The sequence below is a fragment of the Leuresthes tenuis genome, unplaced genomic scaffold (genome assembly GCF_036924035.1).
Source record: "Leuresthes tenuis unplaced genomic scaffold, fLeuTen1.0.hap1 SCAF_21, whole genome shotgun sequence".
Taxonomy (NCBI): domain Eukaryota; kingdom Metazoa; phylum Chordata; class Actinopteri; order Atheriniformes; family Atherinopsidae; genus Leuresthes; species Leuresthes tenuis.
The window spans coordinates 29742903-29757236 of record NW_027325375.1 but is presented as its reverse complement, the minus strand read 5'-3'; the positions used below and the strand labels follow the sequence as shown (position 1 = coordinate 29757236).

Genomic DNA, 14334 nt, shown 5'->3' with positions numbered 1-14334 from the left:
TCTCTGTCAGTATAAAAACTACTTCTACTAAACCAAGTTCCTTGTAGCTTTTCAGAAGGGAAGTGAATTGCATTTCTACTTTTGTTTCGCAGTGAAGGTGTGCCTCAGGGTGTGTCCTCCTAACCATGTCAGCATGCCAGAAACAGCGTTTCCAGGGTAACCCTGCAGAGCTCACACAGCCCTGGCATTAAGACACTTACTGTTGTCAGAAAGAGCTGGAATTAAGATGTCAGTCATGTTTTACACATATTTTTCTGGAGGAGCGTCTCAGAAATAACACATTTCACTTTAATTCACTGTTGTGGCTTTTAATCTGTATTTAAGTCGGCAAACAGCGTATTGTATCGCATATGGTGCGATTTATGACTGAAAGCTGACATTTTAACAAATGCAAGTTAAAAACCCATCAAATAAGCAGTTACACAATTAAAAAGATATTCTAATAATGATATCAGCACTGGTCAACATTTAAAATGAATTAGTGCCATGAGCAGAAAATGCAGGTGACTGCAGCCTCCTTACGGGAACCACGGGTGGGTTTATTAATTCATAAGAAGCCTAATTAAAAGATAAAGCAAACTTATTCAACTAAATGGAGAATATGATATGTAGTGCAACTGATATAGATAAAAAAATCAATATAACTTGAGCACTTTCCATACATTAAAAGCGTAGCATAAAGTGCTTTACATGTTTAAAAGCAGCCCCCAGCCCCACCCCACACCAGCACATACACGTGCACAGACACATGCACACACACACAAATAAAATAAACTCGTGTGGCTGAATAGAGAGTAATGATCCAAACATGTGCAGAAACACCCTGCACTCCCCACCATATAGTTTACATTTAGTGTGTACTGCTGCTCTGACACATACCGGCAGTATGCGTCCAGTTGAGACACAATACGTAATCACTGGCTTGCAAATTGAACATTGAACCTTTGCTTATTTAACTGGTGCAGACTGTTAATCTGAAATATAAAGAAAAACATAATGAAATCTTTGTCTGTTTAGATTTAAAAGTTATAGATTGCTCTGATTGTTAGAGATTGTTTTTCAATGCGTTACACCTTTTTATCCACCAGGTGTCACTTATCTTATAGCCTGATCACCCCACCAGTTTACCCGTTAACTTTCCTAATCAACCCATTACATTCATTAGATTTTCTGATTTTCTGATCATCCCAGTCTCATTTAGTCTTCTCTGTTTTGTGACCACCTGTTTGAGATTCTTTTTCAATTGTTTGCTTGCCTGCAGGTGGTCGAACAACCTGCTTAATGTCCTTTTTTGTTACTTATTACAACACTGTCAATCTGCCCGGCCTTCACTGCTTTCTTGAAGCTCAGGTAGTGATACCATCATGTTGGGAATTAACAAATCAGGCTTTATACAACAAGCAGCTTAGGAAGAGTAAACCTACTCTTACTTTACTATCTGTGACGAATGTTTGTGCTCTTTGGTGGACAGAAGCAGCAGATCTGAAAAAACCTGTTGATTAATATCACCTCTAATGCTAAATTAGCCTTATTTCCTCCTGTAGCTTTCCTTGTTTGAAATCGGCCAGTAATAATATGAGCCCTCTAGTTGTTGTGAGAGCACTCAATGCAAATAGTTGCAAATTACGTCCATAAAGACGATGGCTGTGTTGCAAAGATGATTAACTGTTGAGCATCTTGCTCTATCATTAGGTAGAGCACATTTTTCACTGACTATACTTAGTTTTATCAAAAATGAGTGGAGGTGTACCCACCTAAGCCATCTCTAAGACTTGGTTTAGTTATCTAAAGCTAAAAGAAAGCATGTATTGTGACATTACTTTTACCATGAAGTGTCACGTCAACCATCTGTGAAAAAAATGCTAAATAAACATTTTACTTTTAGCCTGATCGTAGCCTCACACTAAACATGAAGATGTTTGGGATTAATCTTGTTTCTTGGTTAAAAATCGTGTTTCCCCTTGAAATACTTCATCCTTAAGAATGCATTACCTTTAAAAATCTATTGATTTGTGGTATTTATTCCTGGTTGGTGAAGTTTGTGGATGCAGACCGATATCCAAAGATAATTACTTCTAAGTTTGGCCACCAACTCTGGTAAATTTTCCTGAAAATCTCTTCATTACACTTGTGTTATCCAGACATTTAGCTTGACAGCATTCTGTGACTCTCGCCTTGCTGTTCCAGTCACATCATCATCTCTGTTACCACATATCATGCAACCGTCTCTAACTGACTTCATAGCATGTAGGCTAATCTCTTCTTTCCTCGTCTGTTTTACATAAATCAATTTGAAAATTGATCAGAGTATGTGAGGTGTGGCTGTTATATAATGGGATCGAATCAGCGCTACATTCATTATTTAATAGCCACACATGTATTGCTATTAGAATAGATTTTCCAAGGATAGTCTCGTATCTCCAGCTGTGGTATTTACAGACGAAAACATCCTGTTTTCTGACTGTTCTGCAGGTTTAAACTGTCTCACTGATAGATTTTCCATTTAGCTGTTGTGAATCTTACCGTGGCGTCACAATCAGAGGCAAAGCTTTCTTTCTAGAGGGTAATTTTGACTAATGTTTGCAACCTGCCCAGACCAAATTACTCAGCAGGTGTTGAATACAAGTGGCTCATTGAACATCTGAGGAGCCATTTCCCTCAGGGCCCGATGGAGATCAAAGACAGATTCCATCCTGTTTTCAAAGCCAAAACCGAACTTCAAGTTTTGCAGTAATTAGAGCTCCTTTAATGTTGTGTTTTTTGGATGAATCTGGTAAATATGCTTCATGTTGACATGAAAGGGTTCCTGGGGAGTTTTGGCCTTTGGATCTGTGTTTTTATGAGTTAATAACATGCACTTAGTACTCCCAGTTTTGCCACTGTTCCTCTTAACAAAAAGGGGATGGTGTGCTCACAAATGCAGGAATGAAGATTACCTGCATTAAAGAAATACAGAATTAAAAATGTGGGTTTTGCAACTGTTCTTTTAAAGGGAAGGCATTCAATACATTAGAAAGACCTCAAGAATACACACCATGTATTTTGGCAAGCAATCTTTAATTCTAACATTACTTTTACTTGTTTCAAAGCTAAATCTAAAGGGTCCCTTTATAAATGTGTGATTCCCCCCCGAAATAAGACAGAAAAAACAACAAGATGAAGCTTTGTCAGAAAATATGTAGCTTGACACACCTCCTTAAGACCATAGATTTATTTTTCAAGCAGTTGTAAAATATCTAAAGAAGTGTGTGAAATTAAGCAATAACATAAAACTTAAAAAAGTATATATTTGATACACAAAAAAACAGCAATTCACTGCAGCAGCTGATCTCAGCTTCTTGAATATAAAACATCATGACATCTTTACTCAGCAGCAGAAATAGTGCAAACTTGAGGTCATACTCAGGCAGAACAGAGTATCATAAGTTTATTGTTAGTATTTTAACAGTTTGAAAGTTTGAAATGGTCAAAAAGGAGTTTATTCTGCTGCAGAGTCAATGTCCTATGCATACAAACTCCAGTAGATGATGTTGAAGAGCAGATAAGCCAGAGGAAATATGACTCTGGAGTACGAGTCGATCATGTAGCTGTTGCTCATGATGAAGCTGAGGTTGTATCTTAAAGTGTTCCTGGGGCGGAGCCTGGTTCCCTCTGAGGGTCCAGAGACGGTGGAGTTTCGAGACGGGATGTTTCTTTCTGTGTTTGGGGTGCTGGCAACCTCTGGGAAAGAAGCCAGGTCAATGTCATTGTCATGGAAACACCCATCGAAGGCCATAGCCTGGGTGTTATTGAAGGAGCTGGGGATCTGAAGCAGCAAAAAGAGACAATTGGGGGAGTTATTACTTTCTGTTAAACAAGCAAATCACGAGAGATTTAAGAAGACATTCCATGAAACTAAAAGGGAAAGACCTTTGCATTCTTGAGTTTCTTCATCTCCTCCACCGTGGTGAAATAGTTGACAGCAGCATACTCGATGACTGATAGAAAGACAAAGAGGAAGCTTGCCCACAGGTAAATGTCTACGGCTTTGACATAAGACACCTGTGGCATAGAGGCTGAGACACCAGTGATGATGGTGGACATTGTCAGAACCGTGGTGATGCCTGGACACACAAAGCACCAGCACAAAGCAGCAATATTAAAAATGTTGATTCACAAAGTTAGATCGGACTGTAATGTGTATTATTGCTGCAGATCAGAAGCACCTTAAAGGGGAACTCCGGTATTTTTAAACCTAGACCTTATTTCTGGCATGAAATATGTTTATCTACTCACCGAGAACAGTTTGGCGAAAGTCGGCGTCCTTCGGAAGATATTTAGATTCCTCGAGATCCATATAACGGAGTGAACGGGGCTTAGAGCCTCTAAATAAGGCATTATCTGTCTTTATTTCACCAATACTTTAAGAAGAATGAATGAATGAACGTGTACTATAGCTCTGTTAGCTCATAGCTGCTGTTATGTGGCTACTTGCAGCTATAGGAGAGCTAACGGAGGGATTTCTACACAGGCACTCTACTGGGACCACTTCATCCACACGCCCCCCTGCAGCACAGTTTATTCACTCCGTGCTCTGTGACAGTCGGCTAACTTCACACAGAGTTTGCTGCTGATAGTTTTGTGCAACATGGCAGGATATTTATCAGATTTTGACAATGTGAACGATGACTTTGAGTAAGATGGACGTTCTTACCGGAGTGAATGAGCTGTGCTACAGCCATGTGTGTCGATGAAGTCGTCCCAGTAGAGTGCCTGTGTAGAATTCCCTCCATTAGCTGTCCTATAGCTGCAAGTAGCCACATAACAGCAGCTCTGAGCTAACAGAGCTATAGCACACGTTCATTCATTCATTCAGTATTGGTGAAATAAAGACAGATAATGCCTTATTTAGAGGCTGCATCATCTAAGCCCCGTTCACTCCGTTATATGGATCTCCAGTTAGCGTCCTTCAGAAGATATTTAGATGACTTTCACCAAACTGTTCTCTGTGAGCAGATGAACGTATTTCATGCCAGAAATAAGGTCCAGGTTTAAAAATACCTGAGTTCCCCTTTAATGAAACAGTGAACTGATAAGTCGGGGTTCAATGAAAATATCAAGCTTACCAACATTTATATCAATCAATACATCCCTTACCCTTTCCCTCACTGACAAAGTGAAAAGCACTTTATAAACCCACTTTCCAGAAAATTGGTCACCGTCCCTGAAACACTGCAGACTTTGCAGTGACCTGGATTCAATCTGGAGCTGCTGTGGTCACAAAAAAGGCTCCAACAATTATGTGATTGCAACTACTTATTAACACACACTGCACAGCTGCTCATCTCACTGCTCACGACTGTTGTAAAGACCGTATTGAAACACAGAACCTGTGTGTCACATCCTGCACATTATGAGACTGATGCTCTGTCTACTGCTCCAGAAAAAGACCCATTGGTGTAGAACTGTCGTCCTGCTCTGACTCTCAGTTATACGGCTGACTCGGTAGTATTCACATAAACCTTCACCACGGACAGAAACCCTATCACTTCGACTGGAGGCTCAACACTCAACTCACAGGTCTCTGCATGCAGCATGAACTCTTTTTTCTGAAAGTTGGTGGAAATTCACAAAGGATGTAGGTCTCCATGGAAAAATGTGTCTGAATGGCCCAGTTTCAGCGCATATCAAGAAAAGTAGAGTTTATGGCAGCAGCAGCCTCAGTTTGAATCTGGGCTTGCTGCTGACGCAGTGTATTCATATATGTGTAAATACTGTATTTTTCGGACCATAAGGCGCACCAAAAATCCTTAAATTTTCTCAAAAATCGACAGCATGCCTTAAAATGCAGTGCACCTAATGTATGAATTAATTCTGGTTGTGCTTTCTGACCTGGAACCGATTTTATGTGGTACACGCCGCTCAAATATCTGTCAAAATGTTTGAAGCTGCACTGCTTGATGGATTGAGCATTACGGGCCACCGTAGTCACGAGCACGATCTGTGCTTCAACATTAAGGTGTGTGCATTCATTCATTCATTTTCTATTTTCTATGGCTCCTGTTAAGAGACATGCTTACGAATCGGATTTCAAACTCAGTACAACGAGCTGCATAAAATTAGACTTATTTGAGTTTTGTTTAATTAAATAGCCCGAAAAATACGGTATATATCTAAATAAATGTATTATAGATGAACTTTGTCAGTACCCAGAGACACACGGGCAGGTACAGCTCTTCTGTCTATCCAGAACGACACCCAGGACAGCATGACCATCAGCATGGTAGGAAAGTACGTCTGAAGCATGAAGAAGAAGATATGCCTCCTTAGGATGAAGTTAATGTAGAGCCGATTGTACCACCCTAGGACAGAGCAAATATGGACAGATAATGAAGGTGGGGCAGGAAGATTGGGAACCAGGGCAATAAACTCAAGTGTCATCCAAAAACGAAGACCAACGGAGGAAGATAAATAGCGTAAAATAAGGAAATACAAGATAAACCTAGAACTGAGATAAGGAAAGCAAAGATTTTCCAGGACAGATCTGTCTTGTTGTACAACTTGGAGTATGATAGGTCCCCACAAGATTATTTCACACTGGGATAAAAATCTAGAAGGGTTTAAAAGTGGTCTAACAGCTTAAGGCTTAAGGAATGTAAACCCACAGAAGAAATAAACAGCTTTTTAATGCTAAAAGTATTTAATCATTTTTAATCTTGAGTTCTCTGTGTAGCAGTTTAATGGATCTTAGGAGACTTCATTTAGAGGGGGTGTTTCAGGTATGAAGAAGATACAAACTCTCTCCTCCTAGTCTTTGTTGTGCGTACTCTTTTATACTCTTTCTTGCTGAGAGCTGAGACGATCGATGCCCTTTTGTTACCTTTGGGCAGAGTCAGGCTAGCCATTTCCCCTGGCTTACTCATTAACTTAAGCTAACCGTCTGCTGGGTGTCGCTTTGTCTTGAGAAGCATCGATACTTTTATGTGAGTTTAAGCCAAAAACAGGAAGACGAATGTTTTTTCAGATATTCACCAAAGGTGAAATGTTTGCATCTTTAGTGCTGCTGTTACTTTCCTGCAGAGACAACCATTGTAGGTTGTTTGAGATAGAAAAACTGTAAAAACTGAGGCCTGTTTTCTTCTTTTTTTCCTTCTTTCTAAACCTTTGGTACTCAATCCACTATAAGACACCAACATAAATGTAATGTCAAAGTAGATATCATACAATGCAATTATCTTAAACTTTCTCAGTTCACAAAAAAAGATCAAGAGTCAGGAGCTCTCTGGCTGTTTCCAATCTGGATACAGCTCAGAGGGCCCCTGAGACTCCGGCCTCACATACCGGTGCTGCTGTAGAAGGCAAGCCCAAAGGAAGGCTGGAAGTCTTCAATAAAAAACTGAGAGAGCACGATCTCGTCAGTCCTTAATGAATTGTTCCCGTTCTTCCAGTAGAGCATTAGGTCGTTCTCATTGTAAGCATCTTCAAGAGAGAAGAGAAGGGGGTGGGGGGGCGGACACCTTCACATGTGGCCTCTCTTAGAAGAATCATGGATGTGTTTCTCAGAGGAGAGGAGAGAGCTCACAGAAAAGGGACTCGCAACTTTCCTCTGAGATCAGGAACCATGATGGATCCTTGTAATATATTAAAGCAGACTAAGAGAGAGAAACGGGCTCCAAAGACCAAATAATGCCAAAAATCTGCGTTAAAAAGTCATTGTGACTCTTAAAATAGTTTCCAATGAACTTCTCATTAGAAATTAGAATTTCTAATTCTAATTTTCTCTTACAAAAAGAACATAATGATATTTATTGTGTTTTAATTAATTGCAGATATGCACTTTATGTGTCTCCATCCCAACTGTGCAATACTTTGATATAATCATAGCATTAGCATTAGCATTCTCTATATAATCTATATAATATTTGAATTACACATCAAAGGTTATGTGACACGTTTACCAGCAAAAAACAAGCCTAACACATTGAAAGCAGGTATTTCTCTGGTAACACTGAACGTCCAAACATCCCAACTCTAACTTGATACTCACAGCTCTCCAGCTCCAGAGAGCAGTTCTGTGTGTCCAGGGGGAAACTACTGAAGTCCATTGAGCAAAGAGCAGTCACAGTGATCCTAAAAAACAGCTTACAGTTAAATTTATATCCGCATAGTTTGAGCAATCATTCAGCATCAGAAACTGTTTTTACAGGAGGTCATTATGTGCTGCGTGCATTATTGGATGTATTTTGAAGCATGGGTCAAACTGACAGTTTGTGGCTGCAGCGAGCCATCAGGGAGGACGCCATGTTGTTGGCATCTGTGGCTGAAATGGATATGATAAATCCAGTCTGAGAGTTTACAGACTACCATCTCATATCCAATTCCCATTTGGCACACATTGACTTGGACTGAATTAGAGCTATTTCATATTCACTTGTGAGGCTGAAGTAAGGCTGTGTGACCCCTGATTGGAGAAAAACATACAGTTGAATTCAACAGCAATAAAACGCAAGACAGTTCGGCAGTTGTACTTTTTTTGATTTAACTACTGGCTTCGGTGGCTAATGTTAGCCAGTGTAGGCTAACTTTAACGAGGTGTTGTGGAGCTGGCATTAATGAGAACATCTGCTGCTTTTTATACTGTTCTTGTTCTTATTCCTGTTACTTTACATTCTGATGCATTTGGGAAGGAATGAGGATGTTTTTATCAGATTCTCTTCATTTTCTGACCATAACAAATACAATCTGAGTTGATGCATAATTTGATCATTTCAAAATTCAACTGTGTGGTTTCACATCATGGCGCTTAATTGTACCTTTTGACCCATACTTCCAAAAATTATATGTGCTACTAACACTTCACCTCTGTGAGGGACAGAAACTCATGAATTCACTCATGAATTGGATGTCATTTTTCAGGTTTTGTCCAAGTGGAACATGTGAATTTTCAGGACAGTCTCTGATATTAATCAGTCTATATCATCCATCCATTTTATACACTCGCTTTATCCAGTTCAGGGTCGTGGTGTAGCTAGAGCCAAGCGAGATTTGAACCTGGAACCTTCTTACTGTGAGGCGACATTGCCAAACCACTGCATTACTGTGCAGCCCAGCCAAGTCCACACCACAGTACGCTACTGGGAAAGTTTCTTACTCTTTTTTAGGGTATGCAACACATTTTTTGTGCTTTAGTATTAAAAAAAAAACATCCTGAACGTTGCACCAGCACTTCCTGTCTTGGTTTTATTAGACTCTTTTCAATCATTCATGCTTTTATGTGTGATGTAAGCTCTAAACAGACACATATACATGAACCCACTGCCATGGTTAGGTTAAGGCATGTGCAGAACGCTCGATCCGATCCTCTGTCGTCTACATGCACGTTCAGTGCACGTTTGGATCGAGTTATCCCGGAGTCTTAATTAGATCGCAAGTAACCTGATCCAATTCGAGTTCTTGTCAGATTAAGGTGTCTACATGAGCTGAATAACTCAATCTCATTGTAATTTAGCCATTAATTCGATCCGATGGCCCGACGCATGTAAAGGCGCTGATTGTTAGCTTTTGCAAATGTTTGAGGCTCTGAGCTGGCATCAGACGTAGTCTCCTCTAATTCAGGGATTCTCATTCTAATTCTCCTCTAAACTCTCCGTTTGTTTGGTCAATACAAAGAAGCAATGCCGAGCAACAGTGGCATAAAGGGTATGGATTCTTAACAGCGGTACAACACATCCTTTGTATTGAAAAAGGGCAGCTGGCTGTCATCCTCGAGTTTTCATCAGATTACTTATGAGTTCCCAGATGAGACTCTACCTGACACTGTAGAGAATGTTGCCATCAGGATAAATCCTCAGCATAATGTTTTCCATGGTTGTATCGTGGATGAAGGAACGTTTAGAGTGAACAAAGAACACATCTGGAACCCAAATTTTCTTGACAAGGCGTGAATCAAAGGTCCGACTCTTGTTGTTGGTGGAAGGGAAGGCCAGGCGATTATCCTGCCAGTAATGTCTCAGGTAGAGAGTCATTGTGAAGTCCTGGAAAAGAGACGAAAGAATGAAAAAGTCACCGATGCTCAAGACCAACATACAAAGATATACAGTTTGAATTTACAGGAATCTCAAAGGTGCATACCATGTTTACTTCAGATATGCTGTCAATGCTCTCCACCTGAACATCGATGCCGACAGGAAGGGCTGAACCTGCACAAGTTCCACAATAACCAATAAGTTATATCTCTCTGTCCATGTGCTGGAGTTTCTCCCATAAAACCCACTACTGACACGCTTATGGAGCACAAATGAGATCCCGTAAAATAATGGAAGGCTTTTATGTACTTTTGATCTCATCGTTTTGGATTAGATACAATCATGTGAAAAAGAAAGTGGAAATGTGTCTATGTACCAGGATATTAAAAAACATAATCTGGTCCTCATCGGCTCTTAAAATACAACATCAGATGAACAATAATGCATGGCCTAATACAGTGTGTTGTTGTTTATGGTACAAAAACTAAGAAAAAATTAAAAATCAATGTGTGTAACTTGTATTATGATCAAATAGCTTCTTTAGCAGCAATAACCTGAAGTTTTCTGTTAGATGTTATCAGACACTCACATTGTTGTGGAAGGCTCACTCTTCTTTACAATGTTTTAAATTTGTCTCCACAGGCTCTGGACTTTGACTGGATCATTGCAATGCTTTCATTCTTTTCTTCTTCAGTCATTCTGTTGTAGATCTGCTGCTGTGTTAAGGATAATTGTCCTGTTGCATGATATAGTTTTGCACAGGTCCTTTTACGCCGGGGATTGCTTTTTGCTTCACATGGTGCTGTGCATTATGGCCAAATATCTCCACTTTGGTCTCGTCTGTCCAAAGAACAGGCAACAAAGAAGACAAGCTATACTTCCACAGGCTTCATGTTAGTATGCTGTCTTTAACTTTAACATCTAACATGCTAAGTGAGGTCTGACCCTGGGGTGAACTTGTCGGGACGTCCATTCCTGAGTAGCTTGGCAGCTAAAATATTTCTAAACTTGTGAATTATCTTTGTCATTGTAACATTGACTCTAAGTTGTTTAGAACTACCCTTCTAACTCCTCCTGAATTAATTGCCAGAAACAATTGTTTCTCTGGAAAAACGTCTGCTTTTGTAGCTGTGCTCACACTTGCTGATGATCAATTAACCATGTGCATTTCACTGGAAACATCCAGCTGCTACTTGTTATTTTCTATGGAAGTAAGAAGCTATGTTCTCCACACAACTTTGAAGTTTTTGTTCAAACCCTGATTAGGACAAGATCGTTTTTGCATTATGTCCTCATATGCAAAACCTTAGCACTGACAGGGAGTCAGGATGCTGCTACTGTTTACTTTATCCCACATGCCAGGACACAAGACATAACAATAAGATTGTATTTTACTGTAACTGATGTAAAAGCCTCATATTAGTCTGTCAGATCATGTTTTTTTCTGCTTCTTTAAGCTTTTCTAAGCAACTTACCGTCAGCTGATGAAAGGATCACATAGTTTTCTTTTTATGGTTTGGTCTTAGAGGCTTGAAGAAGTATGTCTGTGTCATTTTGATGTGCTGTACAATGATGAATATGTTTAATCTTAAGCTTTAAACTACCTTGGGACACCAACAGTTTCAGAGAAAACACAAAAAGTGTTCCAAGCAGGTAAATTCCAAGATTTCTCAAACTCTAACAACATCACCTTAAGATACCGTATGCTCTTTGGTCCTGATAAAACCACTAAAATCCTTTTTTTAGAGCTCGATCAGCTTTTGTTGCTCAAAGAGTTGCACAGTCAACAACCTGGGATTAAAAATATATGTAATCATTCTATTCATCTGTGTTCAGTCTATCAATATTAGCGTGTGAAACGTATCCCTGTGTGCAAGAAAAATGAGAGGATTTTACCTCACATGACCTGAGTAAACCAAGACAAGTACTGGAAGCAAATGCGAAGGCTGCTGGGGTCATTGGTCTATGCAAATCAATTGTCTGTATCCAAGGTAATGCCTGTCGAGCAAACTCAGGAGACTTCTCCATCACCACAATGACATCAGGGCATTTAGTGACAACAAGTCATGCTAATGGATAAAGTTCTGTAGCATTGATGGAAACATTAAATTGGAAAATTTAAAGATCAGCCCAAAGTTTCCCAGTATTCATAATGCATGCTCATGGGTGATTTACATAGTAGCCTTATTAGGTAATAGTATTAGTACATGAATTTATATTTGATGATTAAAACAGTAATGTAATTTGGAGGGTCTGCTGTATTCACTTAAATGTTTGAAGAATATCCTCTGAAATAGAATTAATCAGGGATAAATTACTGTGAGGACTGACACAACCTCTTCACTACAGGATTCAGTAGCTGAATCTGCAAAATTTCCCACCAGAGAATTGCAGCCCTCGAGTTTGTTTCAGGGTAATGTAAGAGAAGAGTGCCTGAGTTAAGGTAAGATACACTGTTTTGAAATAATTTTTGCAAATTGTGACCTGTGCTGCAAAAGACACAGATTCAGGAACACTGGACAGATTATTTTTACTGTGCTACTGTCTGCAGTCATTGTCTCATACAGCTGACAATCTAGGTCATCGAGGGTTTTTTTTTTGTTAGGGAGGTGTTATACCAAAGACAACCGCAACAACCTACATAAACCTACCGAGCTGTCAGGAGAGCTCGTGTTTATCAGACATGAGAGGAAAAATAGGAAAGAGCTGAATGATCATGATGAATGGGTTTGCTTCAGGGGAATTGTTACACTTCTTTGCCTTGAGGTGGCTTTTTGTTGTAAATGCCAACAAAACTTACCTCCAAAGCCTGGACGCATCGCAAAGTCGTGATCTTCAATTCGAAGTAGCTGCTCTGATTTGATTAGAAGCGATTTGGTGCTGTCCAGTTTTTTCATCTTAAGGTCCACTCGCCTTGAAAACAAAAGCCACGAAATAACAGCTGTCTTAAAATCTCCTTCTCCATCTTTCTTCCTCTCTCTCTAAGACCGACACACACTTTTAACAAGTGACATCTGGTCGGTGAAGTAAGTGAAGGCTAATTGGACTTTAGCTCTGATTAAAACTAAAAGCTTTAGCCCAAATTCTGTTACTTTCGGGTTACTGGCACGTGTAACTGGGTCAAAGTTATCTTGAAGCCACTTTTGTCAGTATTCTGAGCTGATCACTGTTTTCCTAGAAACAAACCACGACAGCGCTCAGTGATATAAATGAAGACGTATTCATTCAGCAACAATTAGCACGATTTATGGTCTGCTCTGACCTTTATTCTCTATGATATTAATGAAGTCATTGAGAATAATTATGCAATTGTGTCAACATTGTAAATAAGCATGCATTAATAATTTTATTAAATATAAACGTCAAAAGGTCAGTTTGAATAGCTAAAGCAATGCAATATCTCAGGGAATCATATAAGAAATACTTCTTGCTCACCCGCCATGCTTTAGTTTAGTATTCTCTCCAATGTACAGGTCCTTGTGTCTCCTCTTGTTTGGGAAAGTGCTGCTGTTGAGCTGAGTGACAGGCCAAAACCAGGCCAAGCACATCAGTCTTAAGGCCAGGAGGGCCAGTCTCATGGTTGAGCAGGAGCTGGAAATACAAGAGGAACCCAAACGTCCCTCCCACTTTGTTAGTGTCTTGCCCCAAGAGTGTCACAGTTGTCCCGGACCTCTACTGACACATCCATGTCGCACCAGCTCTCATTCTGTAATGCCATGCAAGCACCAAGCTATCTCTGTGTTATCCCGTGCTCTCATCTCTCATAACACGGTGAGCATCAGTGCAGATATCCAGCGCTTAGCTCCAATGCTCGGGCATCCTCCCGGCTAAGTTTGCTTGTCACTGTGCCATCCCTCTGCTTATGTGTCCTGACATAACATGTTGCTCTGAGTCCCCACTGTCTCCACCCTCTGAACTAAAACCAAATATCAATTTGTCCTTATAATGACAAAGGAATACCATTAATTCCTCTCTAATCTTCTTTTCTGTGGGTGGTGAAATCTTTCAGTAACCTACAAACTGGAGGCAGCACAGGGCGGGGACAGAGGATAATACAACCAGCAGCTTCATCATCCTACTGACCAGATGAGAATAAAAACCCTGTAGCCTACTTTCATACATTGCAGCATTTTCCCCCACTCTGTGACAGTGAGTGGACGCAAATCATCCCATCAATAGGATCAGATGCAAGCATCTGTCGGAGGTGACATATGTAAATCTGAACTTATGGCCTTTGGTGTTTAGGATTGCAGCTCGATCACATGATTCTGCAAATGTAGTCCTTTCACTTAAGATTAGAGAATATTTCAGATAAAGGTTATTAAAAAGA

At 39.9% G+C, this 14334-nt stretch overlaps 1 protein-coding gene across 1 annotated transcript; it reads right to left on the bottom strand.

Annotated features, from left to right (window-relative positions):
• Positions 1–3458: 3458 nt before the first annotated feature.
• Positions 3459–13582, bottom strand: gabrr3a (gamma-aminobutyric acid type A receptor subunit rho3a). Its single transcript, XM_072374793.1, has 9 exons — positions 13440–13582; positions 12805–12917; positions 10111–10178; positions 9790–10013; positions 8027–8109; positions 7321–7458; positions 6189–6341; positions 3910–4103; positions 3459–3805 (listed from the first exon to the last, which is right to left on the bottom strand). The coding sequence occupies exons 1-9, from the start codon at positions 13580–13582 to the stop codon at positions 3503–3505; spliced, it is 1419 nt and encodes a 472-aa protein (XP_072230894.1). The 3' UTR covers positions 3459–3502.
• Between the last annotated feature and the right edge of the window lie 752 nt (positions 13583–14334).

Bases quoted from the DNA above. Each gene is read 5' to 3' on its own strand.
- gabrr3a (XM_072374793.1), bottom strand. From the start codon at position 13,582: ATGAGACTGGCCCTCCTGGCCTTAAGACTGATGTGCTTGGCCTGGTTT. The intron at 10,014-10,110 runs GTATGCACCTTT...TCTCTTTTCCAG, and splicing joins GCATATCTGAAGTAAACATG to GACTTCACAATGACTCTCTA. The intron at 6,342-7,320 runs GTATGTGAGGCC...GCTCTGTCCTAG, and splicing joins TGCCTTCTACAGCAGCACCG to GGTGGTACAATCGGCTCTAC.